This window comes from Lithobates pipiens, unplaced genomic scaffold (genome assembly GCF_037356315.1).
Source record: "Lithobates pipiens isolate NorthernLeopardFrog02 unplaced genomic scaffold, aLitPip1_a1.2 Scaffold_8, whole genome shotgun sequence".
Taxonomy (NCBI): domain Eukaryota; kingdom Metazoa; phylum Chordata; class Amphibia; order Anura; family Ranidae; genus Lithobates; species Lithobates pipiens.
Window position 1 is genome coordinate 553,239,660 of NW_027507903.1, and position 26,796 is coordinate 553,266,455.

The 26,796-nt window shown below is 44.1% G+C and overlaps 1 protein-coding gene across 2 annotated transcripts in view; it reads left to right on the top strand.

The window, feature by feature from the left end:
• The first annotated feature begins 766 nt into the window (after window positions 1-766).
• LOC143960914 (uncharacterized) overlaps window positions 767-26,796 on the top strand; it is a 39,762-nt gene continuing 13,732 nt past the window's right edge. The window contains exons 1-4 of one of the 2 annotated variants that reach the window (XM_077469931.1): window positions 767-834; window positions 4,724-4,842; window positions 7,021-7,114; window positions 9,783-10,715. In XM_077469931.1, coding sequence (XP_077326057.1) covers window positions 4,771-4,842; window positions 7,021-7,114; window positions 9,783-10,715 — 1,099 coding nt within the window. In that variant the 5' untranslated portion in view covers window positions 767-834; window positions 4,724-4,770. Of the gene's footprint in view, window positions 840-4,723; window positions 4,843-7,020; window positions 7,115-9,782; window positions 10,716-26,796 lie in introns of both variants that reach the window. The other variant, XM_077469930.1, reaches the window with a different exon arrangement.

Consider the following 26,796-nt stretch of genomic DNA (forward strand, 5'->3'; position numbering starts at 1 on the left):
ATTTATGCTGGTACACTAACGCGGTTTCTTGCCTAATACATTCATTGTTCTTGCATATGCATTCGTACTGCGTTTAAAAAAAGGCACCTGGACCTATTCAAACCAGAAACTGCACATAACTTTGTGTTTTTGATTGCATGTTTACATGTATTTAAAGCATGTTTGAATTGCAATTGAGTGGGTATTGCGCCGCATTTAGCACTGTGTTTGCATTTTTTTGGGGGGGGGTTGGCGTTCAGGGGTGCAGTGCGGTGCGTTTGAAGCGCATTGGTAGCCCATTCCTTGCATTTGCTGTGCGGAAAAATGCAGCATGCTCTACTTATTTTAAATGCGCTGCACTGCAATGATATGACCTGTGCCCATAGGATTACCTTGGTTTTGGGCTGTCTATGCAGTGGGAGTGCACTTCAAAATGCATCCAACTGCGTTTAGTTTGAAAGCCGACCTAAACCTCATTCTGCAATGTCCCCCACCTGCCTGGTACTGTCATCCCCTGTCACCACACAGACCCATCCAGCAGCAAAGGATTCTGGGACTTGTAGTCCATCCCCCCCACCGCTCTGTGTTTGACTAATGAAGAACTACAATATCCTTCCGGATGCGACCTTTAACAGCTGTCCGCGGTGTTGCCTGCTGGGAGTTGAAGTCCTATAGTGTGACCCAAGTTGCGTTCTAACCAATGAGAGGCGAGAATTAAAGACTGGACCCCTTTCTCAGGACTACAGCTCCCAGGAGAAGAGCCGGCCGAATGACGTGTGCAGGGTGGCAGCCAATGAGAGCGCACGTTTGCCGCCCCGCCTCTTCCCCCCTGTGCACACAAAGGCTGCGGGCTGGGTAAGGTAAGGGGATAATAGAGCGGATTATTGGGGGGACACGGAGTGCATGTGCTTGGTGTTACCAGGGGAGAGCTGACCGTGCTCTTCACACCCTCTTCGAGCTGACCAGCTGCACGGACTCGTCTCACTCACCCCTTTCTCATAGATGTGTGCACATCCATGGAAATACATTGGGGGAGTTTACTAAAACTGGAACAGGCACCATCTGGGGCAGCTGTGCATAGCAGCCAATCAGCTTCTAGTTTCAGCTTGTTCTGTTAGCTTTGTAAATGAAAGCTAAAAGCTGATTGGTTGCCATGCACAGCTGCCTCCAGTCTTCGTGGTATATAAATGAATGTAGAGGACATGTATGATGGGGAGCTGTGTCTCTGATTTATTCTTGAGCCTGCCTAGATGTAGGGCTGGTTCATACCACAAACTCCAGATCCGCTCCGGAAGCGTTTCTGCATGCATGTTTTTAACGCGTTTTAGGTGCATTTTTAATGCATTTCAAGATTCATTTCAGATGCTTTTTTTCCCCAACACTGTAATGGGGTCTGGTGTGTTTTTGATGCGTTTTACCGCATCCCAGTGCAGGAAAAATGCACTGGGGTCCGGTGCGGTTCTGATGCGTTTCAGTATGTTCTTGATGCATTTTGTTGCGTTTTAGTACATTCCAGTGCAAGAAAAAAGGGGCAAAGAGTTGTGTTTAAATGCACGAGCAGATTTAGACCGACAAAGTTGAACTCCAGCTTACGCTTTAATCACTCTTACAGTCATTTTATTTTTTCCTTTTGAAGCGAAAGTTTTTCATAAATAAACACCGATTGTTGTAAGCACCCCTGCCAGTGGTAAATGTTGTTTTTTTTATTTATTTATTTATTTATTTTTCTTTCTCAACTCCCTACTGCTGCATCTAGAGGACAGCTTGTTCTGTAAAAAAAAAAAATATATACTTACTGACTGGACATACTTACTCTCCCCAGGTGAAAATAGAGGAAAGGAAGCCTAAAAAAGAAAATGGATGCAGCCACTACTATATATTTCTTTTTTGATTCAGGATTTAATACCACTTCAGTTTTTTTTTTTGGATTCCAAAGGACAAAGCCATAACTAAATGACATTTATCACTAATTGCTGTTGCCACAAATCTCACTTGCCACAAACCTATCCTATATTCCCCTTTCACATCTTATGCTGGTTATCAGGGGGCAATCTGTTGTTATGAACTAATATGTAGCAAGCACCTTTGAACATACAGATTATATATTAAAAAAAAAAAACTCAAAGGAAATCCACACAGTGGATTTATTTTCTGTTGCTGTGCAAACAAAAGTACATAGATAGGTAAGTACGCTTTCAGGCACCCATGCCTGTGCATCTGGAGTACCTGTGAGCCTGATAAAAAGCAGGGAAGCCTGTCCAGTGTACTTACCTATGTACCTTTGTTTGCACTGCCACAGAAATTAAACCCATTGTGTGGGTTTGCCATATGGTTGCGCAGAATCCTTTCCTTGGATTCTATTTCTTCATAAAGGGGTCTTAGGCTGGATTCACACCTATGCATTTTTAGTGCATTTTGCAGATTTGCACTACAGTCAGCTTAGCATGGTTTCCTATAGAACACGTTCTGTAGAGCAAAATGCACTAAAAATGCATAGGTGTGAATCCAGCCTTAAAGGATAAGTTCCCCTTTGGTAACATGTTACATCTGTATTCAGGGTGTAATATGTTACCGAAGAGCACCTGCCTGCACTCCCCTGATCCCTCATTGTGACAGCGAGCGGGGGATCCCCTCCCTGCACCCGTTGTCACAATTCAAAAACAGTGCGGGCCATACGGGGCTCCACCCACACTTCTCTGTCATTTCTTCACAGTTTCCCTTGAATGAATAAACTACAACTACCATCTTCCATTGCAGCAGACAGCTTGTAGTTTCTCAATGAATTGAAAGGGTGCTGGTGAACACTTTCGTTGTTCATTGATTCTTCCTCGTCTTCAGCAACTGTCTACCCTTATGGGAGGTACAGGTGGACAGCTGACAGAGTCCGCAGGATCCTAGCTTTGCATTCGTGATCTGGTGATCGCAGGCGCAATGCTTTACAGGCTGCAGAAAAAAAATAAATGCATATTTGTTTTATCTTAATAAAATATTTGCTCCTTTATTTTGTTTTGTTTTACAAAAGGTGAACGCGGCCTTTTAGAGTTTGTTTGATATTTTGTATCCACTGGACACCTATTACTATATGGAAAGCACAGTGGCTCTGCCTTGCAGCAATGCTAACCACTGAGAATCTGTGCCAGGACACGGTCACTCGTGGAGGCATGGGGGGGGGGTTGGGTGGCGCTGAGGCTGGAGTGTCTATACAGGACATTCTGTCCTCAGTGGAGCTCAGTAATGCTAATCCTGATAAAATCACAGTCTCTGCATTAGTGAGGACAGCACTAAAACAGGTGGTACCGTCCTCTGGCTGCCCATCGGAATTCTAGCATTACAGCCTGATAGGGCTGTACACGTGTCGGGGCTGCCATACTTTGCTTGGCTGCCGCAACAGTTTTAATTCAGGCTGCCACCACCTGTCGATGCACGGGGCTTACTGCTGTTCACATGGTGCAAAATCTCTTTTTGCGCCATGCAATTTATGTTCATTGTGTGTTATATGTATGTTTTTAACTCTTATTGCCTTTTTGCTCTGTTTGCACAAATTAATTGTTATCAATAAAATATACATTTTTATCTAAACATCATCCAATGTGCCTCTAAAGTCCGACCAAGGGCTGTCTTGTGCCCTTTTTTCAATAGTGATTTCCCTACCTGTCATACTCGCCCATTGAGATCAGTATGGCTTCACTGCCTGTCGTACTCACCTATTAAGATCAGTGGGGCCACACCAAATGTCGGACTTACCCATTGAGATCAGTGGTGCCACACCACCTGTCAAACTTGCCCATTGAGATCAGTGGGGCCTGTGCCACCTGTCAGACTCGCCTATTGAGATCAGTGGGGCCGCACCACCTGTCAAGCCCACCTATTGAGATCAGTGGGGCCTGCACCACCTGTCAGACTTGCCCATTGAGATAAGTGGGGCCTGCACCACCTGATCAGTGGGGCACAAATTAATTGTTATCAATAAAATATCCATTTTTTCCTAAACATCATCCAATATGCCTCTAAAGTCCAACCAAGGGCTGTCTTGTGCCCTTTTTTCATTACCACCTGTCATACTCGCCCATTGATATCAGTGGGGCTGCACTGCCTGCAGACTCATCCATTGAAATTGGTGGGGCTGCACCGCCTGTCATACTCACCCATTGAGATCAGTGGGGCTGCACCCCTATCAAACTCACCTATTGAGATCAGTGGAGCCACACCACCTGTCAGAATCGCCCATTAAGATCAGTGGGGTCTGCACCACCTGTCAGACTCTCCCGCTGTGATTAGTGGGGCCTGTACCACCTGTCAGACTCGCCCATTAAGATTAGTGGGGCCGCATCACCTGTCAAACTCACCCATTGAGATCACAGGGGCTACACTGCAAGCCAAATGCTTGGCTTGCAGTTTTAGCACATTTCCACAGTGAAAGATTGGAGCTCGGCAAACAAAAAAAGAAGTCCACCACAAATGCTTTTCAGGGGGTGATAAGCATTACCGCCTGTCTGAAAGAGCCCTAACAGTCCTAAATAGATGTGCAGGTTGGATGAAATTAAAAACGTTCTGTGCATGTTCTGATTATCCCCTGTGCAGCAGAGTCCCAGGTGGGAGAGCTCCTGTAGTTCTGAAATAGTCAGATTTCTGCAACATAAAACGGAGAAAATAATTTTACTAAGGGAGTTTTTTTTCCTGTGCAAATCTTGTACATGAAAGCTTTATTGACACATATTGAATTTTACTGTTTTTCTTTCTGTAGCTCAGCTATAATTCCTCTGCTCCGTGATACGATTTGACATATTAAATATGTCGGACAGTGAGCCCAGTCCTGCTGCGGAGCCAGCATCTGATAATGAACGCTGCCAGGACAGTGACAAGGTGAGAAAATCGAAATACTGGATAGACAAGAACCAGGCCCATTACCAACCTCTCCTGAGTATTACAATGAGGAGAAAAGGGGTAGGTGCTTGTCGACATGTGCTGGGCATCTGTAGACATTACTGCACTAAAAACTGTTGTCTGGAATAAATACCAGACTTTACTGCAGCCCTTCTCAACCTTTTCATCACAGAGGAACCCTTGAAATAGTTCTGTGGTCTCGGGGGAACCCCTTCTAAAAATTTGAAATCTACAACTCATGATACATTAGTGTGATGGTCATTGGGAAGAAGGATCCTTACACTTGTGGTCATTGGGAAGAATTACTTCCTTACAGGTAGCTAAGAAAGATCAATGGTGTGAGTGGGATCTGAGAGATAGAAATGGCCCAATTCTGGAGGAACCCTGGCTTAGAATCACTGCTATACTGAATGATAAACGAATTGCTTCTCTAATACTCTTAAATGTATTTAAACCCAAGAAAAAAAACCTGTATTATATTGCAAATTCTTAGTCTCCAGATATGGTAGCGGTGGCATTTTTATTTTTTCCCTTGTTTTTGGCTCGTGTTACTTTATATAAAACATCTTCCTGTCCTAGGGTGACAACACTCTCTGTATGCGGAAGAGCAGCTTCTTCACGCTAGAACAGGACTAAAGCTGGCCATACATGTATCTAGCAGATTCCTCCATCCACGCTAAACAGTGCAGATGGACAAATCTCCCACAGACAGCTGTCATAATATCACGGCCAGCTGCCACAATACCCAAACAGTTTCTGCATCTTATTAGATGCAGACGCTGTTCAGCTAACAATTTTCCACCAGCCCTGTTTGATTTTTTTTAAAGGTTGTCGGATAGGAGATTGTCAACAAGGTCCCCCCCCCCGATCGAATTTTAACTGCTTCATTTGGAGGCGGCTGAAATTCGCCTAGTGTATTGCCAGCTTAAAGCGGATCTGCACCCTCCTGCCAACTGCACCCCTGCTTACCTTAACCACAGTGGTACTGCTCTATTATGTGAATCGTCGTCATTGTACATTGCTTTGTGTAATAGATATAGCAGGCGCGCGTGGCCCAGATCGCCCCACACAGAGACAGAACGGGGAGCTGAGAGTGATTGTTCCTAGTGATTAGGAACAGCGATCGCTTTCCTTTTCTGGTCAGCCCAGCCCCCATACAGTTAGAACACCTCCTAGGGAACACATTTAATCCTTTGATCACCCCTGGTGTTAACTCCCTTCCCTACCAGTGACATTTATACAGTAATCAGGGCATTTTTATAGCACTGATCGCTGTCACCGGTCCCAAAAAAGTGTCTGATCTGTCTGCCGCAATGTCGCAGTCCCGCTAAAAATCACAGATTGCCGCCAATACTAGTAAAAAAATAAATAACATTAAAAAAAATGCGTGAAGGGGAAGAGAAGGGAGAATAGATCGTATGCTGTGCACGGCTGCATCTATTCTCCCTTCTCCCTGCTCTTTACACAGGGAACCATCAATCAAATGCAGTGAGGAGGAAGATGGGGCAGGGCTAAGTTTCGTTGCTTTGGAGTGTGGCTCAATAGACACGTAGCTCGGGAGCTCGCAGACACTGTGTGCCTCCATAGAAAGTGGCTTGCTATGGGGACACACAAAGAAAAGGAGTAGCCGGGACTGCTGCCAGGGACCTGAGAAGAGGAGGATCGGAACGCTATGTGCAATTCCACTGCTCAGAGCAAGTGAGTATAACATGTTTGTTATGTTAATACATCATTATTATTATTATTTTTTACTTTAGTAACCCCTCTCTCCTCTTCTCTATTACACAGTGAGGAGACTGTAGGCCACTGATTAGAATGCAGCAGAGGCAGATTGTGTTATTAATACTGTTGTCAGAGGTCCAACCAAAGATCTAAATAGGGAAATCGGTACCTCCTACTGGTGATCTCTTTATAGAAGGAAAGCAGAAGTGTATTTTAGATTAGTCAAAACTTATCAGATTTTTTTCTTCTTCTCTGTCTCCTTTGTGGAGATTCATTCACCTTTGTCTTGTTTTAGACAGTTGTCAAAAAAAACAAAAACACATTGGCAGGAGATTCACCTTTTTTGAAGCTGCATTTTTGTTGGACTTTTGTAGTAGAGGCCTTATAAATGAAAGGCTGTAGTAATGAGTTATTTTTTCTGTGCTTCTGCTTTAGGTCTCCCTTGATATGTATTATGAGGTTGAATCCAATTCCGAATCTGAATATGACCGGATGAACACTGCTGTGTCTGATGATGATTCAACTGAAGGTAAAAAAAGGGGAAATGTTTATTCAGTGCACAGACATGTCGGCCCTTTGGGTGCAGACTTTTTAAGCACTTTGACACCAAAAAAAATTCATACTGTAAGATCAGTGCGGTAGGACATGAATAGTTAACCAATCACACCTTTTTATTTAAAAATTAGATGGCCTATTCAAAATGAATAAACTGCAATGTGCCTCAATAGGTAAAAGTAGTGCCATTTTTTTTCACATCGTTGCACAGAGGACACACAGGGTTTTGCAACACTTGTAACTTGTAAAAACATTACTTTAAATGGGCCCATACTGTTACGCTTAACCATAAACCTTAACCCCTTGCCACAACCCTTAAAGGACAAGTTCATTCATGATTTACTTTGTGAACTACAGGAAGCTGAACCCCAAACTCATGTGCGTAGTTACCCTCTCTTCATGGTTGCAGCCTCCTGTGCTGTTTAGATCTTGGTAGATAAAATTGTAGGGAGCGATAATTCTCCCACTCTACAAGACTCTGGTCTGGCCGCACCTAGAGTATGCTGTACAGTTCTGGGCACCAGTCCTCAGGAAGGATGTACTGGAAATGGAGAAAGTACAAAGAAGGGCAACAAAGCTAATAAAGGGTCTGGAGGATATTAGTTATGAGGAAAAGCGAACACTGAACTTATTCTCTCTGGAGAAGAGATGTTTAAGAGGGGATATGATTTCAGTTTACAAATACCATACTGGTGACCCCACAATAGGGATAGAACTTTTTCGAAGGGAGTTTAACAAGACAGGTGGCCACTCACTAAAATTAGAAGAAAAGAGGTTTAACCTTAAACTGCGTAGAGGGTTCTTTACTGTAAGAGCGGCAAGGATGTGGAATTCCCTTCCAGAGGTGGTGATCTATTAGATAAGCACCTGAACAACCGCAACATTCAGGGATATACAATTTATTACTGACACATAATCACACACATAGGTTGGACTTGATGGACTTGTGTCTTTATTCAACCTCACCTACTATGTAAAATACTATGTAGGGATGTCGGTTTAGCACCATGTGTATGTCCAATTGAAGTCACCTGCACTAAAGTTTTACTTGGATTGTACACCACTAAGGAGGCCACTGCTGTTGGAGCAAAAATATATGCACCTCGAAGAGTTCAGTTAGTAAATTAAAGGATAAGTTCACCTTTTAACAAAAAACAATAAACACAACTTTTTTTGTAGGTAAAAAAAAAAAATTTGCATTTACTATTTTGTTTTTGTTTTAGGAGCCTGGAAAGCATTGCATCAGCGATCAGCAGGTTACTGATGCCATGCAGGTCGCTTGTGGACTGTCATTATAAGCTGTCTGCCCATCACATCATACGGGCAGGCAGTTTTACATTGGCAGGAAGAATCAATGAACTACCACAGCACTCAACAGCGCAAAGGCTGTCAGTACTTGTAGTTTATTGATTCACAGAGATCTGTGAATCAATGATGCAGCCGCGTGGGTGCAGCCCCCTCTCTCTTTGATTTGTGTTAGTGAGTAGGAGGAGAAGATCTCTGGCTCACTGCCACAAGAAGGGGGGGGTTTGATGCTAAACATGTTATACCATAAAGCAGCATGTTTAGAAAGGTGAACTTATCCCTTAATGTAGGCTGGGGGAGGGGGAACAAGGAAGCTAAGCATCCGGGAGGGTTCAATTAATGAATTAGTGTAGGCTGGGGGTTTTGGAAGGATTTTTATATAATAAATGAACTTGTCCTTTAGTTACTAGTCCACTTCTTTGCCTATCAACTGAACATGACACTATCATTAACCTTGATCTAGCCCATAAACCTAAACATGAACATACCCCTTAAAGTTGAACTTTACCCATACCAACTTGATAAAAAAGAATGTTCTTTAGCAAGGAACATACATTCCACATTAATATTTATGCTACAAAAATTAGTTTGTGCTGTAAGCTGCCTCCAGGATTGCTCCTGTTTTTTTTTTCTTGCTGGAGGCTGCCATTTTGCTGCAGCTGAGAGCACCTGAACAGCAGCAAATCATAAAGTGGAACTAAACCCATCCATTTAACGGTTTTAAAAAAAACATTATGTGCCTGGAATGCCGAGATTGCTAACTGTCACATTTGCTTGTGTCCTCAACCAAACTGTCAAACCATCAAATGGCTGGAGTCATAAGTGATCACATATTCAGCACAATAGTGGTTTCAGATCAATCAGAAGCAGCTTCCTTGGCTTTAAGGGATAGAAGGAGTTATTTATGCTTTAAGGTTGTCAGCAGATTGGCCTCCACAAACTTGGCAGTACCTAAACATAGATAGCAGGGTGAGACAGTGTATTACTGGATTTTAAACAGTATAGACACTTATTTTTAAAGTTTTTTACATAGCTTTACCTGCAAAAGGGGCCAGCCTGAATTGATCTAGCGGGACTTTCTGACTAAAGTTCCACTTTAAGTTGCCCCTACGTGTAATCCTAAAGTAAACCTAAATCTACCTATTTTTTTATATCATAAAAGCAAAAATATCAGTGCAACTGTCCTCTGATAATGCTGCTTCCATAACAATTGAACTTCTGAGTTGGTTATGCCAAAATTTCAAAAACCAGTCACTTGTCTAACCTTCTAGATGAAAACAGCCTTTAGTGTGAAATATTTGTTTTTATATATTGTTGCAATCTTATTTTGTGTGCAGATTTAGTGGTGATAAATGAAAAGGGGGAGCCTTGTATGATGTCCACCTCATCTTCAAAAGTGGAAAATATGCCAGTGGGAAAGGACGTCTGCAACAAACAAGACCCATGTGCCAGGCTGATAGACAACTGCCACAGCATTTTCAATGCCATTGATCCCAAAACTGGTAAAGCGATGGAAATGACCACCTTTTTGTGCATTGACTGTGGCAAGAGCTTCACGGACAAATCTCGGTTTGTGAAGCACCAGAAGACACACTTGGTAGCAAAGCCTCATATTTGTAACGTGTGTGGTAAGGCTTTTTCATATAATTCACACTTGATCATACACCAGAGAACTCATGGTGGCGAGAGACCCTTTGCATGTTCCTATTGTGAGAAGTCTTTCACTGATCGCCCATCTCTTGTGAAACATGAAAGAATTCACACTGGAGAAAAGCCATTTTCTTGTACGGTCTGCGGAAGAAGCTTCACCGACCATTCAAATTTGTTGAAGCACCATAGTATCCACACACGGGAGAAGTCCTTCACCTGCCTGGAATGTGGGAAGAGCTTTGCGGACCGGTCCAGTATGGAGAAACACCAGACTGTTCATTGTGGGGAGAAGTCCTTCCAGTGTGGTGAATGTGGGCAAAGGTTCACAGAAAACTCTGCTCTGGTTTTCCATCTACGGAGCCACACTGGGGAGAAATCTTATTCCTGCAAGGAGTGCGGTAAAACGTATTCCTGCAATTCACACCTAATTTTGCACCAGAAAAGTCACGCTGGTGAAAGACCCTTTGTGTGCCAGAAATGCGGAGAAAGCTTCATGGACAGCTCCACCTTGGTGATACACCAACAGGTTCACTCTGAGGAGAAACCCTTTGTGTGCCAAATATGTGGGAACAGCTACACCAAGAAGTCAGCTTTGGTGAAGCATCAGAGGACCCACACAGGTGAGAAACCAGCTGCACCTAGTGTGCCAAGAACCTAATTGACAGCTAATCTCTAAACACCAGGGCACTTACATCAAATTATTCACTTGGATCCAGTGTGGAAGTAACGTTTCCACTCGGTCCACCTTGGTGAAACACCAGAGGACCCATAGTGGAGAGAAGCCATACACATAACCTGTGTGTTGGAAGTGCTTCTCCTGTAACACCCACCCGATGTTTCATAGGTGCTTCCACACTGAGGAAGAGCTGTTCCAATCTAATCAATGCAGCAAAAGTTTCATCAACCACTCCACCTTAGTAACATATCAGTGTATACATATCAAAGAATGTTTACAACTATTGTACTTCATTGATAACTTAACCCTGATCAAACACCAAAGCATTCACACTGGGGAGAGGCTGTACTCCTGCACACCCTTGTAAAACATCAAAGAACCAAACACTGGGGAGGAACACAATGGATATAAAAAGTGTGGGAGGAGATTCAGTACCTTAGGAGATTCTGGTGCTCTGACCTTGGCCACCCCAAGGATTTCTTTCTGGCAATAAGCGGAACCATTTTTTTTACCCTGGTGCTTGCTTGCTTGCCTTTTCCGATATCAAAAGCCTCCTGTATTTATTACAATCCTGCAGGTAAAAATCTAGAGATGCTGCACCAGCAGTACAGGCATGCCTCATTCAAGCTTATAGGATATTGGTGGCAGCTTGGCGCTCGAATTTTACAGGCAGGATGTAAAAAACATGGGATGCTGTCAGAGAAGGTAAGCACCTAGAGGGAATTTTTCAGCTGAGTGTAGCTTAGGGCACTAGGGAGGGGCCACTGGGGGTTAGAGAGTTTATGTAAATTAATATTCTTAAAACTTTTACTACTGCTGCCGTAACTACTATGGTGATAGCAGTGACAGGACATAAACTAAGTCGTAATAGAAGTGTGTTACATTTTTTTGCTTCCAGGCAATTTTTCGGACATGCAACACTGTACCAAATTAATGTTAATATAATTTTTTTGATACCAATAAAGATTTACTTTGGTGGTATAACCATGTTTTTTTTTTTTTACTAAAAAAGGAGAAAAAACCTTTCCCATAATTATTATTATAAAACTCATCCAATAACACACCACAAGGTGATTTCATTTTTTGCCACAATTATGTGGAAACCTGCTGGGCTTTAGGTGCTTAATCACTTTGCATCCATGCCAATTCTGACACTTTGCTCGCTTTTTTTTTGCTAGAAAATAAATGGGAACCCCTAAACCTTATTTTTATATATAAGTATGTTACTTGGGTTAGATGACTGTGCAGTGGAGATGTCCCCACAAATTGCATTAATCTCGTGAGCAGTGAACGAGTTACTGGGTGAAGATGGTGGTGGAGAAAGTAGAGCATTAAAAGTACAGAAGAGACGATGAGGACTGGAGGACAGAGGATTAATGAGGGTGGCAAAGTAGTATTTTAAGAAGGCAGATTTATATTGGGTGAATGCATGCTGGGATTTGGTTATACGCCACACTCGCTCCAGTGCGCAGCTATGTCTCAAGGTTTCTGGTGTCATTGGTCTGCAAGGTTGTAATGGTCGGGCCTGATATTTTGTACAGTGAGAGGAGCTAGAGATGGTCCAATGTGGATGAAAGTGGACTGTTATAGATAGAAGTGGCCAGGTTGGGGCAAGACAGGGGTGAGATTTAATCATGCAGGTGGACAGTTGCAGAGTAGAAAATAGAAGCATTAAAGTGGTGACGTTTTCTGTGGGTAATTGGTTGGGACAGATGGTTGGAGACAAGCACGTTGTGAAAGTGATGAGGTTGTGGTCAGAGAGAGAGAAAAAGGGGTGTTGGTGAGGTTGTGGGGGGGGGGGGGGCAAAGATGGGAGAAAACAAGGTAGAGGGTATTACGATCAGAGTGAGTGGGGGACTGTGTCCATTGCGTAAGGTCAAAGGATGAGGTTAAGTTGAAAAGTTGGGATGCAGCTGGGCAAAGCAGGGATGTTAAAATCGCCAAGGATAATGATGGGTATTGCAGAGGAGAGAAAGTAGGGAAGCCAGGCATAGAAGAGTGACACCGGTTCACGAGGCCAATAGATCAGTTGTAGGTTGTCAGCAAAAGATGGTAATGGTTTGCATGGCCATCAGTATCAACCGATGTGAAGTGGCAATAACCCGTTACTTGCAACAACTAGGGGTGCTAGAAGCCCTAATACTGCAAGATGCAAAATGACAGACCGTAAACTTAAAGTGATTGATTGTAAAACAACCCATTTAGATTAAAATAGAAATTAAAGGCAAAACATTTTTCTATAGATATAAAAAAACGAGTTCCCAGCATAGCTAGAGTACTGACCATGCTGTGCTCTCATGTTTAGTGTGGTCAGTTATTAATAGGAATGCAGAGGGACTGGCAGGAACACCAGGGATTTTACATAAAGAAAGCAATACACAGAGAACAGGATACTTACTCATATAAATACATGGATTGTACAGCAGGCACATTTTAGGAATATGGAGTGTTGAGGTAACAAAGGGTTTAAATGTAGAAGATGGGCCAGGAAGAAGACCCTTTAGCCATTTTAACTTCAGATGTAAAACACAGCACACTTGTAAATGCTTACATTGTTGTCCATATTCACAAAAGCAAATGTCTACAGTATATAGTTCTGTCCATAGGGTAAATTTCTGATCAAAAACATACAGTAGCACTTCTGCCTCGCAGCAGTGAGGTCATCAGTTAAAATCCCAACCACGGCACTACCTGCACAGAGTTTGCATGTTCTCCCTGTACCTGCGTGGGTTTTCGCCCACAATCCAAAGGAAGGTAAATTGGCCCCAGTAGGTTTTTTGTATGAAAGTGAATTAGGGACCTTAGATTGTAAGCTCATTGAGGGCAGGGACTGATGTGAATGTACAATATATATTTAATGCGCTGCTTAAATTGACGGCGCTATACAAGTACTTATAATAAATACAAATTTCTGACAGCAATAAACTCTAACATACATCAGAAGAAATTGATAAAGATCAGAGGTCCTCCTTTGTACCTTAAAGCGGAGTTCCACCCACTTTTGAGAGGTGGTCTTAAATGAAAGACCACCTCTCCATCCCTTGTTTTTGGATACCGAATTTTTTATTTTTTTTCCCTTTAGTACCTTTTTTGAAAGTACGAGTGTACTTCCGATTCAGCCAGGCCATGGCCCAGGATGTCACGTCCTCGTCTTCGGCGAGCACCACCGTTGTCTTCTGGGACCTGTTTGTGTCCCAGAAGAGAAGCTGGCCATTCACAAAGTGCCGTGGGACTCGTGCATGCGCAGTTGTAAACAGGCTGTGAAGCTGCAAGTCACCACTGCTGGTTTCCCTTAGTTGGAATTGGCAGCGCCTGCACCCAAGCCGATGGACAGATCGGCCTTGGTGGGCCGACATCGTGAGCTCCCTGGACAGGTAAACGTCCTTATTAAAAGTCAGCAGCTACAGTGTTTGTAGCTGCTGACTTAAAAAAATTTTTTTTTTGCGGCTGGAACACCGCTTTAACCACTTACCGACCGCCTACCCCAGATATACTGCAGCAGGTTGGCTCTATTGTGTGACACATTGTACCTGTATGTCATTTTGTGCAATAGACAATGGGTGTGTGCTTACGCTAATTGGACAGAGGGGGAGCCAATCAGAGGGGCTGGCGGACTTGTCGGCATTCTGCCAGGGAAGCAGGAACACAGATCTGTCTTTATCCAGTCAAGCCATCCCCCACACAGTTAGCAGGCACCAACTAGGGACACGCTTAACCCATGGTCATTAGTACAGTAACTGCATATTTTTAGCAATGATCACTCTAATAATGTCACTGGTTCCCCAAAAAAGTTTCAGGAGTCCCATTTGTCCACCGCAATGTCCCAGTCCTGCTAAAAATCGCTGATCGCCTTCATTACTAGTAAAAATATGTAATAAATAAAAATGCCATAAAAATATCCCATAGTTTGTAGATGTGATAACTTTTGCGCAAACCAATCAATAATCACTTATTGGGATTTTTTTTTTACCAAAAATATGTAGCTGAATACATATTGGCCTAAATTGATAAATTTGGGATTTTTTACATTTTTATTTTTATCTTTTGTTGGATATGTTTTATAGCACAATTATCGCTTTTTTGTTTATAGTGCAAAAAATAAAAAATGCAGAGGTGATCAAATGCCACCAAAAGAAAGCTCTATTTGTGGGGAAAAAAGGACATACGTTTTCTTTTGTGTACAGCGTTGAATGACCATGCAATTGTCAGTTAAAGTAACGCAGTGCCGTATTGAAAAAAAAATGGCCTGGTCTTTAAGGAGGTAAAACCTTCGGGGACTGAAGTGGTTAATAATATGTACAATTAAATGGCATAACAAAATGGCACCAAATGGTTTTGCAAACCAAAATATTACCATATAAAACTAGTGATGTCGTTGTGCTGTACATAACCTGCGCAGAGAGCAGCACCATGAGATGCACCCAGAAGGCTTCACTCACTAAAGGCTTCCTGCAGAGAACTACAGTAGGGGGGGAGACCGGATCAGTCACCCTGCATAGGGAGAGAGCAGCAGTGACTGGTTTTATTGTAGAAAGCTCCTGGGGCTTACTGCTGTCAGGCATTTGTATTCCTAAGTGCTAATGCATGGTTTTAATAGAGATGCACCAATACCAGGTTTTTAAGCCTAAGTACTGATACGTTTTCTCAAGTACTCACCAATACCCAGTACCGATACTTCTTTAGAGTACTGTTTTTTTTGTTTTATTTTAAAGGTCTTGTTCTCTCCATATATGCACAGATTTCACTTGCGGAGACATCCGTTTTCATGTGCGTTTTAGTGAGTGTTTACAGCCTGTTCACATATGTGTGGGAAGGCCACATTGGGGTTTGAAAAAGAGTTCTGTGCCATTTCAGTTTGGTTCAGGTGAGATTTCTTTTCTCATACACTACAATTCGATTTGGAATTCCCCTGAACCGCTGAATGAAACTGCACTGCAAACTGGCCCGCACATATGTGAACCGATTCTGAAGGTATCAGTTTTAGTATCGGAGAATTTGCATGAGTACAAGTGCTCGTGTAAATGCTTAACATCGGCACCAATATCGGTGCAATGATAGTTTTTAATCATGAAAGTACCCTATATATAGAACTATGTGGACATTTACTTTTTTGATGTTTATAGGGCATTGCAAAAAACAAGAATGTCCTTCAATGTGGGGGCACATTAGTTATTTTCAAGTTTTATTTCATAATAATGATTCTGTCAGTAACGTGCTTCCAAATTCAGGATGGCAACGTTTAGTTACCTTCTGTATCAGGGCAACAAAAATAAGATAGGACAAGGAACCCCATCCCTCTCCTGGGTTCCATAACAGAGGGGAGTGGTTTTGTAGTCCTTGGATATCTGAGAACAATGTCATTGATTATCACAGGCAAGGAGCACAGGAAGTTATTGGCTCCCAAGATTTCTTGCAACTTCAACTGAAATTGTTTTTAACTTCTTATGCCGCATACACACGTTTAAAAATTCGGCAAGCAAAAAACCGATGAGAGCTTTTCATCAAAAATGCGACTGTGTGTATTCGAATTTTGCTGGCTGAATTTCCGGCAGCAAAAGTTTGAGAGCATGTTCTCAATTTTTCAGACGGAAAACGTTTTGATCAGAATTTCCGATCGTCTGTAGCAATTCTAACACGCAAAATTCCCACGCATGCTCAGAAACAATTGGACGCATGCTCGGAAGCAATGAAGTTCATTTTCTCGGCTCGTTGTAGTGTTGTACGTCACCTCGTTCTTGGCGGTCGAAAGTTCAGCGACCCTTTGTGTGACCGTGTGTATGCAAGCCAAGTTTGAGCGGAATTCCATTGGAGCTTTTTCCGACAAGAATTCCGATCGTGTGTACACGGCATTAGATGTGTAAAAAAAAAAAGTGGTATCTTCAATAGATGGAAACAGACCAAATAGTTCATTGTTAGGCCCCTTTCACACTGAGACGCTTCTAAACTGCCAGTAAAACATTGAGTGCTTTTGAAGAGCTTTCAATTAATTTCAATGGAGAGGAGCTTTTTTTCACCACCCTGCGAACGTACTGCACCAGTGTGAAAGCATTCATTGATTTTAATGGAAATAGGTTTTCGGGAGCTTTTCAGGCGCTTTTTCTTTGGCGTGAAAGCGCCTCAGTGTGAAAGGGGTCTTATGGTTTACACTTTTAACCACTGTTAACCTTAATCTAGTCGCTAAATATAACCTTATGCTGTATATAACTTTAAATGTGTTCTTGTTGCAACTTTTAACTGTAATATACACTTCAATCTAATCTTTAACGTCAACCTAACTCTACTATATGATGAAGTCAAAAATATTCTCAAGATGATGATGCAGCAGTCACTCTGTTAATTCTGCTAACATAGAATTTCTAGGGGCTCATTTACACTTGTTACAAAATGTGGCATTGGACACACTTTTTAAAGCACTCTAAATGGCAATCAAAGCACCTATTACTAAATAAAAGTGAAAACGTACAGTCCTATGTAAATAGATGAATATAGAAATATACTTTCTGGTAGTGCGATCTTCAGTAAAAGAAAAAGTGAATAGTAACTAATAATTATACAAAGTGCACAAAACCCCAGAATAAAAGCAAATATCAAGATATCCTTATGCAGTCCACAAATGAAAATAACTAAAAGTGAATAACAATAGTAAAGAGCAAGACAGAGAAATCAAAAAACAGAACACCACATCCCAAAAGATGAAGAATTTCAAAAAAAGGAAAGAAGGGCAGAGAGGTTACAAACCTCAGGGATTTTTGGGTTATGGAGATCAGAAACTCATCAAATTGAGTTAAAATATAATTATTTATTTAATAAATGGATAAAAACATGAGAAAAAAATATATATTTACATCCATATCAAACAATATATATTTTTAATATAGCAAAATCAAGCAAAGCACTACCACTCTCGACATGTTTCACTCAGTAGAGTTTCTTCAGGAGATTGATGGTGTGACTCTTTAAATACAATAGAATAAAAAAACAGTTTGAATGAATATCTCATGAACGTATTGAAGAAACAATCCATAAACGTGACTAAACATCAAAACAAAAAGGGCATAGAAACATGTGGACACAGAAAAGCCTTACCAAAAAAAATGTATATACTTCAGTTCCAAAAGGATGTGAACACAACAATAAAATCAATTAAAGCATCTGTCGTCCCATCCATCCAGCATGTAAGCCAGGACTGCTTGCTGAGAGGAACTTACAAAATGATATTTCTAAAAAGAAATATACAAAACATATAAAGTAAATAGACTCAGTGGGACACACACAAATGTGCAGTGGGCATTGGATATATTACCCAGTGCTCAACAAAAGGAGGAAATTACCTTGTGTTTTGATAAGGTTGAATCAATAATTTAAACTGGTCTTGCTGACAGAAAATCGCTACATATTGGGGGTTATTTACTAAAAGAAAATCCACTTTGCACTGAAAGTAAAGTCGCCGTAGATCCAAGGGGGACATGCAAGGTAGAGCTGCAACTAACGATTAATTTGTCTGTCGACTAATCTATCGATTATTTTTTCGATTAGTCAACGACTATCCGATTATTTTTTTTATTTTTATTTTTTAATGAATCTAGTGTTTTTTTTTTTAGATTGGCTAATTAATCCTTTGGATAACCTTGAGACCCCTTTCACACCACACCGCTGATAGCCTCGGCGGTAAAACGCCGCTATTTTTAGCGGCGTTTTACCGCCGGATTTGCGGCGCATTTCGGCCGCTAGCGGGGCGCTTTTACCCCCGCTAGCGGCCGCGAAAGGGTTAAAACCGCCGGCAATATGCCGCAATAGCGGCGTTTTGCCGGCGGCATTACAGCGCTGCACCATTGATTTCAATGGGGAGCAGCGGTGGAGGAGCGGTAAACACACCGCTCCTTCACCGCTCCAAAGAAGCTGCTGACAGGACTTTTTTCTGACGTCCTGCCAGCACACCTCTGTAGTGTGAAAGCCCTCAGGGCTTTCAAACTGCACACAATGGTGCAGCTTCTTTAGGGCGGATTGCAGGCACTATTTCTAACGCTATAGCGCCTGCAAAACGCCCTGGTGTGAAAGGGGTCTGAGAGTATTGTATTGTAGAGTATTGTATTGTAGAGTATTGAATTGTATTATAGAGGCGGGCAGTGTATTGTAGAGTTTTGGCGGGCAGTGTATTGTACTGCATTGGCTGGCAGAGTATTGGCTGGCAGAGTATTGCATTGGCTGGCAGAGTATTGTATGGCAGAGTATTGCATTGGCTGGCAGAGTATTGTATGGCCGAGTATTGCATTGGCGGGCAGAATATTGGCGGGCAGAGTATTGCATTGGCTGGCAGAGTATTGGCGGGCAGAGTATTGTATTGGTGGGCAGAGTATTGCATTGGCTGGCAGAGTATTGGCGGGCAGAGTATTGCATTGGCTGGCAGAGCATTGGCGGGCAGAGTATTGCATTGGCTGGCAGAGTATTGCCGGGCAGAGTATTGCATTGGCTGGCAGAGTATCGGGCTGGCAGAGTATCGGGCCGGGTATGGAGGGATGGCTGCTTCCATCCGACCTCTCCCCTCCACTGCACAGATCAGTACATCATGTCATGACGCCGGTTTGTTTACAAGTGATCGCTCCATCGGAGCAAACACATTGTAAACGCCTGGGTGTAGAAAGATGGCTGCCGCTTCGGACCCAGGCCGAAGCCGCAGCCTCTCCTAAGGCCGAGACCGCGGAGCGCTCCGCGGATCGTGGCATGTGCGCTCAGATCACGGATCGGTGACGATCCGTTGCACCCCTAGGGACGGCGACACGGAGGGGGAGAAGAGAGGGGGACGGCGGCCCAGAGGGCAGTGGTAAATACTAAGCACTGCCCCCACTGTGACGCATCGACGACCTGCACGCATGTCGACGTATTTTCTTAGTCAACGTAGTCAATTACGTTGACGTGTCGTGGCAGCTCTAATGCAAGGAAAATAAAAAAAGAGCATTTTAGCTTGCACATGATTGGATGATAAAATCAGCAGAGCTTCCCCTCATTTCAGATCTACCCCTTAGATTTAGAGTAACTGCACTTGAAAGTGCACTTGCAGTGCAAAGTGGATTTGCCTTTCCTAAATGACCCCTATTGTCATCTTGGCACTAGTTATCCCCAAAAGAAGCCACCAGGTTCCTCAAGAAGACCAGACACTACTGATGAAAAGGATCTATAAATAACATTAAAAAGTAAAGTGCATCTGAAATAATCTAAAGGGTATCAAAACAATTGAAATAGTTTAGATCTTTTTTCCCCTTCTTCCCCTTTCCCTCCGGTCCCTCCCCTCTACCCTTCGCTCCCTGGGATGTGGGAACAGAAGATGTGCTGTTGTATGCAACCGCCATGATGGCGCTTCATTGGCTTTCCCTGAATGTTCAGATTATGAACTCCCCCAGAAACTGATTAAAATATTTAAATACCTCCAGCATCTTAAAATCAGCATTGCATGCCTACAGGAAATTCATTTCTCTTCCTCTTCCTCCCCCAAATATTTTTCTGCGCATTATCCCCAAGTATACCTAGCAAACGGCCCCACCAAGCAGAAGGGGGTCCTTATCGCCATTCATAAATCGCTCCCGTTTATTTGCAGTAAACGGCTAGCTGACCCCGACGGCAGGTATCTCCTGCTGCAGGGCACCATCCAGGATAATGAGATTACTATTATGAGTTACTATGCCCCAAATAATAATCCGGGCCCCTTTCTGACCCATGACTGTTCCCTGCTGAAGGTCCACCAGAGAGGTGTTCTCTTCTTGGCAGGCGACTCCAATGTGACACTTAATCCCTCTATGGATAATTACCCGCCGGCCCATTAAATCCCCTTCCCCATCAGCTAAAAAATTCTTGCAGGCCCTATAAAACCATGATCTCATCGATGTCTGGCGGGAACACCACCCTATTGGCAGGGATTACACTCACTATTCCCACCCTCATCATTCCCATTCCAGGATCGATCACATGTTTTTGCTACGTAAACATCTTCCTCAGGTAGCCTCTATTTCCATCTTGACGGTCCCCTGGTCTGACCATGACCCAGTGTTAACTATATGCCACTCCCTCTGTGACAAGCCGCAGGGCGCCCCTTGGGTCATGAATGACTCTCTTCTTTCTCTGGAACCAATACTTAAGAGCCTCCACGAGGCCTCTGAGGATTACTTTAAAACGAATGTGGGCTCAGTATCCTCCCCGGTGGTGATCTGGGAGGCCTATAAAGCCGACCTTCGGGGACAGGTCATTCTTATAGCATCCCAGAGGGAGAGGGAGAGGGTCCAGACCCGCCGTAAGCTTGAGGAAAGGTTGGAGGCTCTCTCCGCAACTTTTAAACACTTCCCCTCTACAGCAAACCGCAGGCTATTGGATAAAGCTCATTTGGACCTGGACCTATGCCTCACGGATGATGCAGAACGCACCCTCCGTTGGGCTCGTCAGAGGTGGTACGCCAGGGCAAACAAACCCAATGCTATGTTGGCCAGGAGGTTGCGGACCTTCACTCCGAAATTTCAGCCCATCACTCTGCACACCCGCCATAATACTCTGACGGGTAACTCCCGACTAGTATTGGAGGAATTTCGCTACCGCCTGGCCAAACTTTATTCCGCCCCAACTCACACCTCCACTCTGGACCTGGGTGCTTTCCTAAAGGAGTTATCCTTGCCTTCTTTATCTGATGTCCAGATGTCGCTTTTGGACCGGGACATACAGGTCTCGGAGGTCCTGCAGTGCATTAAAGAATTGAAGGTGGGGAAGCGCCCAGGCCCTGATGGTTTCACCGCTTTGTATTACGGCAAGCTGGCTGCGGTGCTGGCCCCCCACCTGGCGGCTGTGTACAATGCGGTGAAGGGTGGTCACTCCTTCTCACCGTTAATGTTGACGGCAAATGTGGTGATGATCCCCAAGCCGGATAGGGACCTCTCTTCTTGGGCCAACTTCCGACCAATTTCCCTGATTAATATTGACATGAAAATCTTGACAAAAATCCTGGCTACTCGCCTGAATTCCTTCCTCCCCCGACTGATCAAAAAGGATCAAGTAGGTTTTGTCCCCCGGAGGCAGGCTGGTGACGCCATTAGACGGCTCGTGCAAGTCCAACATCTGGCGCATACTAGGTCTCTGGAGACAATGTTTCTTTCCTTAGACGTGACCAAAGCCTTTGATACCCTGTCCTAGTCATACTTGATGCGGGTACTTACTAGCTATGGCTTTGGCACTTCCTTTATGGGCTGGATTTCGGCTATCTATGACTCTCCACAGGCCAAGGTGCGCTACTATGGTTACGACTCGCCGGTCTTCCCCATACGTAGGGGAACCCGCCAGGGGTGCCCACTTTCCCCACTACTATTTATTCTAGCATTGGAACCCCTGGCAGAAGCGATTCGGTCACGTGTGGACATTTCGGGAGTGGAAGTTGCGGGTACTATGCATAAATTGTCACTGTTCGCAGATGACATTCTGCTGACACTTACGAACCCCAGGCTTTCCCTTCCCAATTTGTTCTCTCTTTTGGATACCTTCGCTGCGCTATCGGCCCTGGCAGTTAACCCAGCGAAATCTAGGGCAATGTCTATCAACCTACAACATGCGGAAATGGAGTCTTTGCAAGCCGCATTTCCTTTTCAGTGGACAACCACTTTACTGTACTTGGGTATTAGACTTTCACCCAAGTACTCAGAGCTTTACCAGGCGAATTACCCCCCTTTATTTCGGAAGCTGACGGGTTTGCTTGACTCATGGTCAACTCTCCCAATCTCATGGTTTGGCAGGATAGCGGCGGTGCGTATGACTTATCTTCCAAAACTGTTATATTATTTTCGAGTGTTGCCGGTTCCCGTACCCCTCCATGTACTTAGAATCCACCAACGCAAAATTATGCGCTTTATCTGGGGCTCTTCGAAGTCTCTGATCAAAAAGCAGGTTCTTTATGCCCGTAAGGCTAACGGCGGTTTCTCAGTCCCTAATTTGCATGCATATTACACGGCAGCAGGAATCACCCCCCTGTCCCGCCTACATGAACGCCATCAAATGCCCCTCTGGGCAATTCTTGATATGGTGGACTCCCATCCGATTCTGTTAGCGTCCCTTCCCTGGCTCCCGAAGGTACAACGCCCACCGAACATAGGCCTCTGCTTGGCCCATTCTCTCCGCCTCTGGGATTCGGTGAAATACTCCACAGGTCTCCAATCTCCCCATCTCCCGCTGCTTCGTTTTCTACACTGCCCCCTATTCCCGCCAGGCTGTGATAACCCCGGTCAGTTAGCGTGGTGGACGGATCATGGTTTTGTAGATGTCCATTCCTTGCTCACCCCGACTAAAATTATCCCTTTTGCAGCCCTTCGGTCATCCCATGATATTCCCCTCAGGGAATTTTATACCTACCTCCAACTTAAGCACTTCCTTCACCAATTGATTGGGCCCCAGTCTGCTCCCTACACACTGTCTCCTTTTGAGAGCCTTTGTAGATCTCGACCCCATGCCTCAGGGTTGATCTCCCTCATTTATACAGCTATTTTATCATCTACGAAACCGCCGCTCCGGCCCTATCACCTTCAATGGGAGGCTGAACTGGGCAAACAGCTTGACCCGGAGGACTGGCAGGCTATGACCAAGGTGCTGCCTACCTGCTCCAGAAACGTTCTCTTTCTGGAGAATGCGTATAAGGTGTTCTATAGGTGGTATTACACCCCGGCGAGGCTGGCGACATTTATCCCGTCTTGCTCCCCCCTATGTTTTCGCAGATGCTCGCAGGAGGGCACCATGGCTCACATCTGGTGGACCTGCCCCAGGGTGACTAGATTATGGGTCAGAATATATGCTCTACTTCGTACACTCTTTCATGCGGATATTAGGAGAGACCCTTTTGAGGCCCTCCTGTGGAAACCAATTGCAGAGCTCCTGCGTCCGGAACGTCAGCTAGCTGCACATTTATTTACTGCAACCAAAATCACCATAGCAAGGGCCTGGAAGACTCCGGTTCTTAGCTATGAGGCAGTTAAGAACTGTATGAATGATATTATGGTGAACGAAAAACTGACGGCGATAGCATCAGATACCCATGCTAAATTTCTTCGGGTCTGGCAGCCCTGGGTGGCTTATACCCGCCCATCCAGATTTGATCCGGTACTCCTCTCCCTTTGAACGTTGGATGTCCTCCCGCTCCAGGGACCCCCCCTTCTTCCTCCCCCCTCTTCCTCTCCCCCCCTTACCCCATTTCTTTTCTTTTTCTCTCTTTCTCCCACTTTTCTCTCTTTTCTATACTTCTATCGCTATCTCTTTTCTCCTTTGCTCCTTTTTTTTACATCTGTCTCACAGCGCACTCAGGCTGCCCAGTGGCATCTCTGACCAGTAATGGGGTTTTTTTTATTCCCCTTTTGACAGCAGCCCAAATTCATCTGCTCGCTGTGTAAGGCCGCGTACACACGCGGGGACTGTTCGCCCAACTTTGTCCGTCAAACAGTTTCGGCAAACAGTCCGCTCAAAATTAGCATGGACGGACATGGCCACACACGACGAACGAACAGTTTGCTGAAACCGTGCGCGATGACGTGAACGGCACGTACGACGGGACGAAAAATACAACGTCCTATACACTGCATTATAACTTTCGGCATGTAAATCCTTTCTGAGCATGCGCGGAACTTAGTTTGACGAACAAGCCTACACACGAGGGGACTGTTCGCTGAAACAAAGTTTCAGCGGACAGTTTTACGGAATTTCCGAAAAACCTTGTTCAGCGGACTGTTCGCTGAAACTGTCCGCTGAAAGCCCACACACGAGCGGACTGTCCGCCGAAACACTGTTCAGTGGACAAAGTTGGGCGAACAGTCCCCGCGTGTGTACGCGGCCTAAGAGTTTTGTTTGACTTTCTATCTGTTATGTGGTTATCCGACATTGGTACCCCATCGAACAAATGAACTCTGTCCGCCCCTACGCCCCATTAGCTTTGCTCTATGGAGTGCGGCTGCGTGTTGCGGCCAGCCTTAGATGCTTCTACATGTCTATTATGGCCTGGACACGAGTCCAACATTGTTATGTCTATATGTAACTCTTCACAGGTCTTTGATATGTTTTTGGCAGATCTATGTTATCTCTGTATTGTCTCACTGATGTGAATTTTTCAATAAACCTTTTGTAAAAGAGAAATAGTTTAGATCTATAAAGAAAAGCATCTTCCTGAACAGAATCATAAATAAATCACAGAGATCCAGGGGAACCTACTCCCTATACAGAGATCTCAGGCAGACTGTAATGGCGTATCTTTGCCATTTAAATAATCCCTCTGCAACTCAGCGGCGTCTGACGTCACCGCCGAGTTGTGGGTGGATTGAATGGTGCCATTGCACATGCGCAGGCATGATGAACGACGCACGCTTTACAGACGCCAAGCTTCATAAAAGCGGAGCCGCCATCTTGGAAAGTCCTATGCCCTCAACCAAACAAGGAAGGAGATATAACACCAAAACGCGTGCATCAAGTGCGGGCAGCCAAAAACGGACTGCTCACCTTGTTCGCTCAGGAAGGGCTTAAAGTGGTTGTAAACCCTTACAAACCAATTTGACCTACAGGTAAACCTAGATTAAGGCTTACCTGTAGGTCCAAAAAATATCTCCTAAACCTATACGGTTTAGGAGATATTTACCCAAAGACAGCCACCGCTGTCTACGATGCATGCGCCGTAGACAGCAGCACGCAGGCGCACTGGGCAGGCCGCAGATTGCGGCGATATGCCGCGAGTGTCGGCTCCCGTGTGCGTGTGCGGGAGTGACATCATCGCTGCTCTGGCGAATCACAGCGCCTGAACAGCGAGACCCACCAAGAAGATGGACGCTCAGAACTACAGGGGACAGCGGTGACTTCGCTGGCTCCTGTATCAGGTAAATAGTAGTCCATTATGCTTTACCTTGGCAGGGAATCAAAGAGGAGGTAAACCCATCAGGGTTTACTTCCTTTTTAAGAATCCCAGGCTATGCGCAACAGCAAAACCAAGTAATGGCAACGCACTGGCCTGATGATTGAATGGCATAAGCCAGTGAGTGCCCTATGCGCCCAGGCAACTAGATGGAAAAGGAAAGAAGGGGAAAAATAAACATTTGATACAATTTATCAAATAGATGAATGCATATATAATTAATATATGCATATGCGAACTGAACAATAAATGGTAATGTCTGGTTCATAAAAGAGTAACCACATTTTTGTACAAATATACTACAATATGTTATCTAATGGAAATGTCAAAAATATACAAATATAAAAATTGGGATCAACTATTGGAAACCAGAAAAAAAAAATGCTTTTCTTTATAGAGCTAAACTATTTCAATTGTTTTGAAACCCTTTAGATTCTTTCAGATGCACTTTATACTTCTTAATGTTATTTATAGATCCTTTTCATCAGTGGTATCTGGTCTTCTTGAGGAACCTGGTGGCTTCTTTTGGGGATGTTCTGGCATGGTGGCCACCCCCTATCAGAACACAATAGCGTATTATTAGTACAGTGGCTCCAACCGAAGCTGTCAGTTTTTTTTGTTCAACCTGCTGGGTTGATCAAAAAAAAAAGAGTGATGTGTACTAGGCTTAGGAACAGATCTCCTTTCACACTTCGCTGTTCCTTTAGGTTATATCCATCAGCTCACCATCCCTTATGTTGTACTAGGTCTTTAGGACTGAAACCCTCCCACTTGAAAGTGTTCCCTATCTCTTGCTTGATTGAGATTGTGATGACATCATAATCGCTCCTCATGCTTCCCACTTGCAAAGAGTGGAAAGTAGTTCTACTAAGTTGAGTCCTTTCCTGTCCCTGCTTCCTCCTTACAGGCATACGGCAAGCTGTGGAAAGCAAGAGGAGTGATTATGATGTCATCGCAATCTCAAAGCGGGGACCAGAGAGAGGGGGGATCAGCAAACCAGAATATCAGCAGAACTGGGGGTTACTACTGAGTGGGGGATTCAGCAAATCTTGGGGTTACTACTCAGCAGGGCATCAGCAAAACTGGGGTTACTACTGAGCAGGGGCTAATAAGCTGGGGA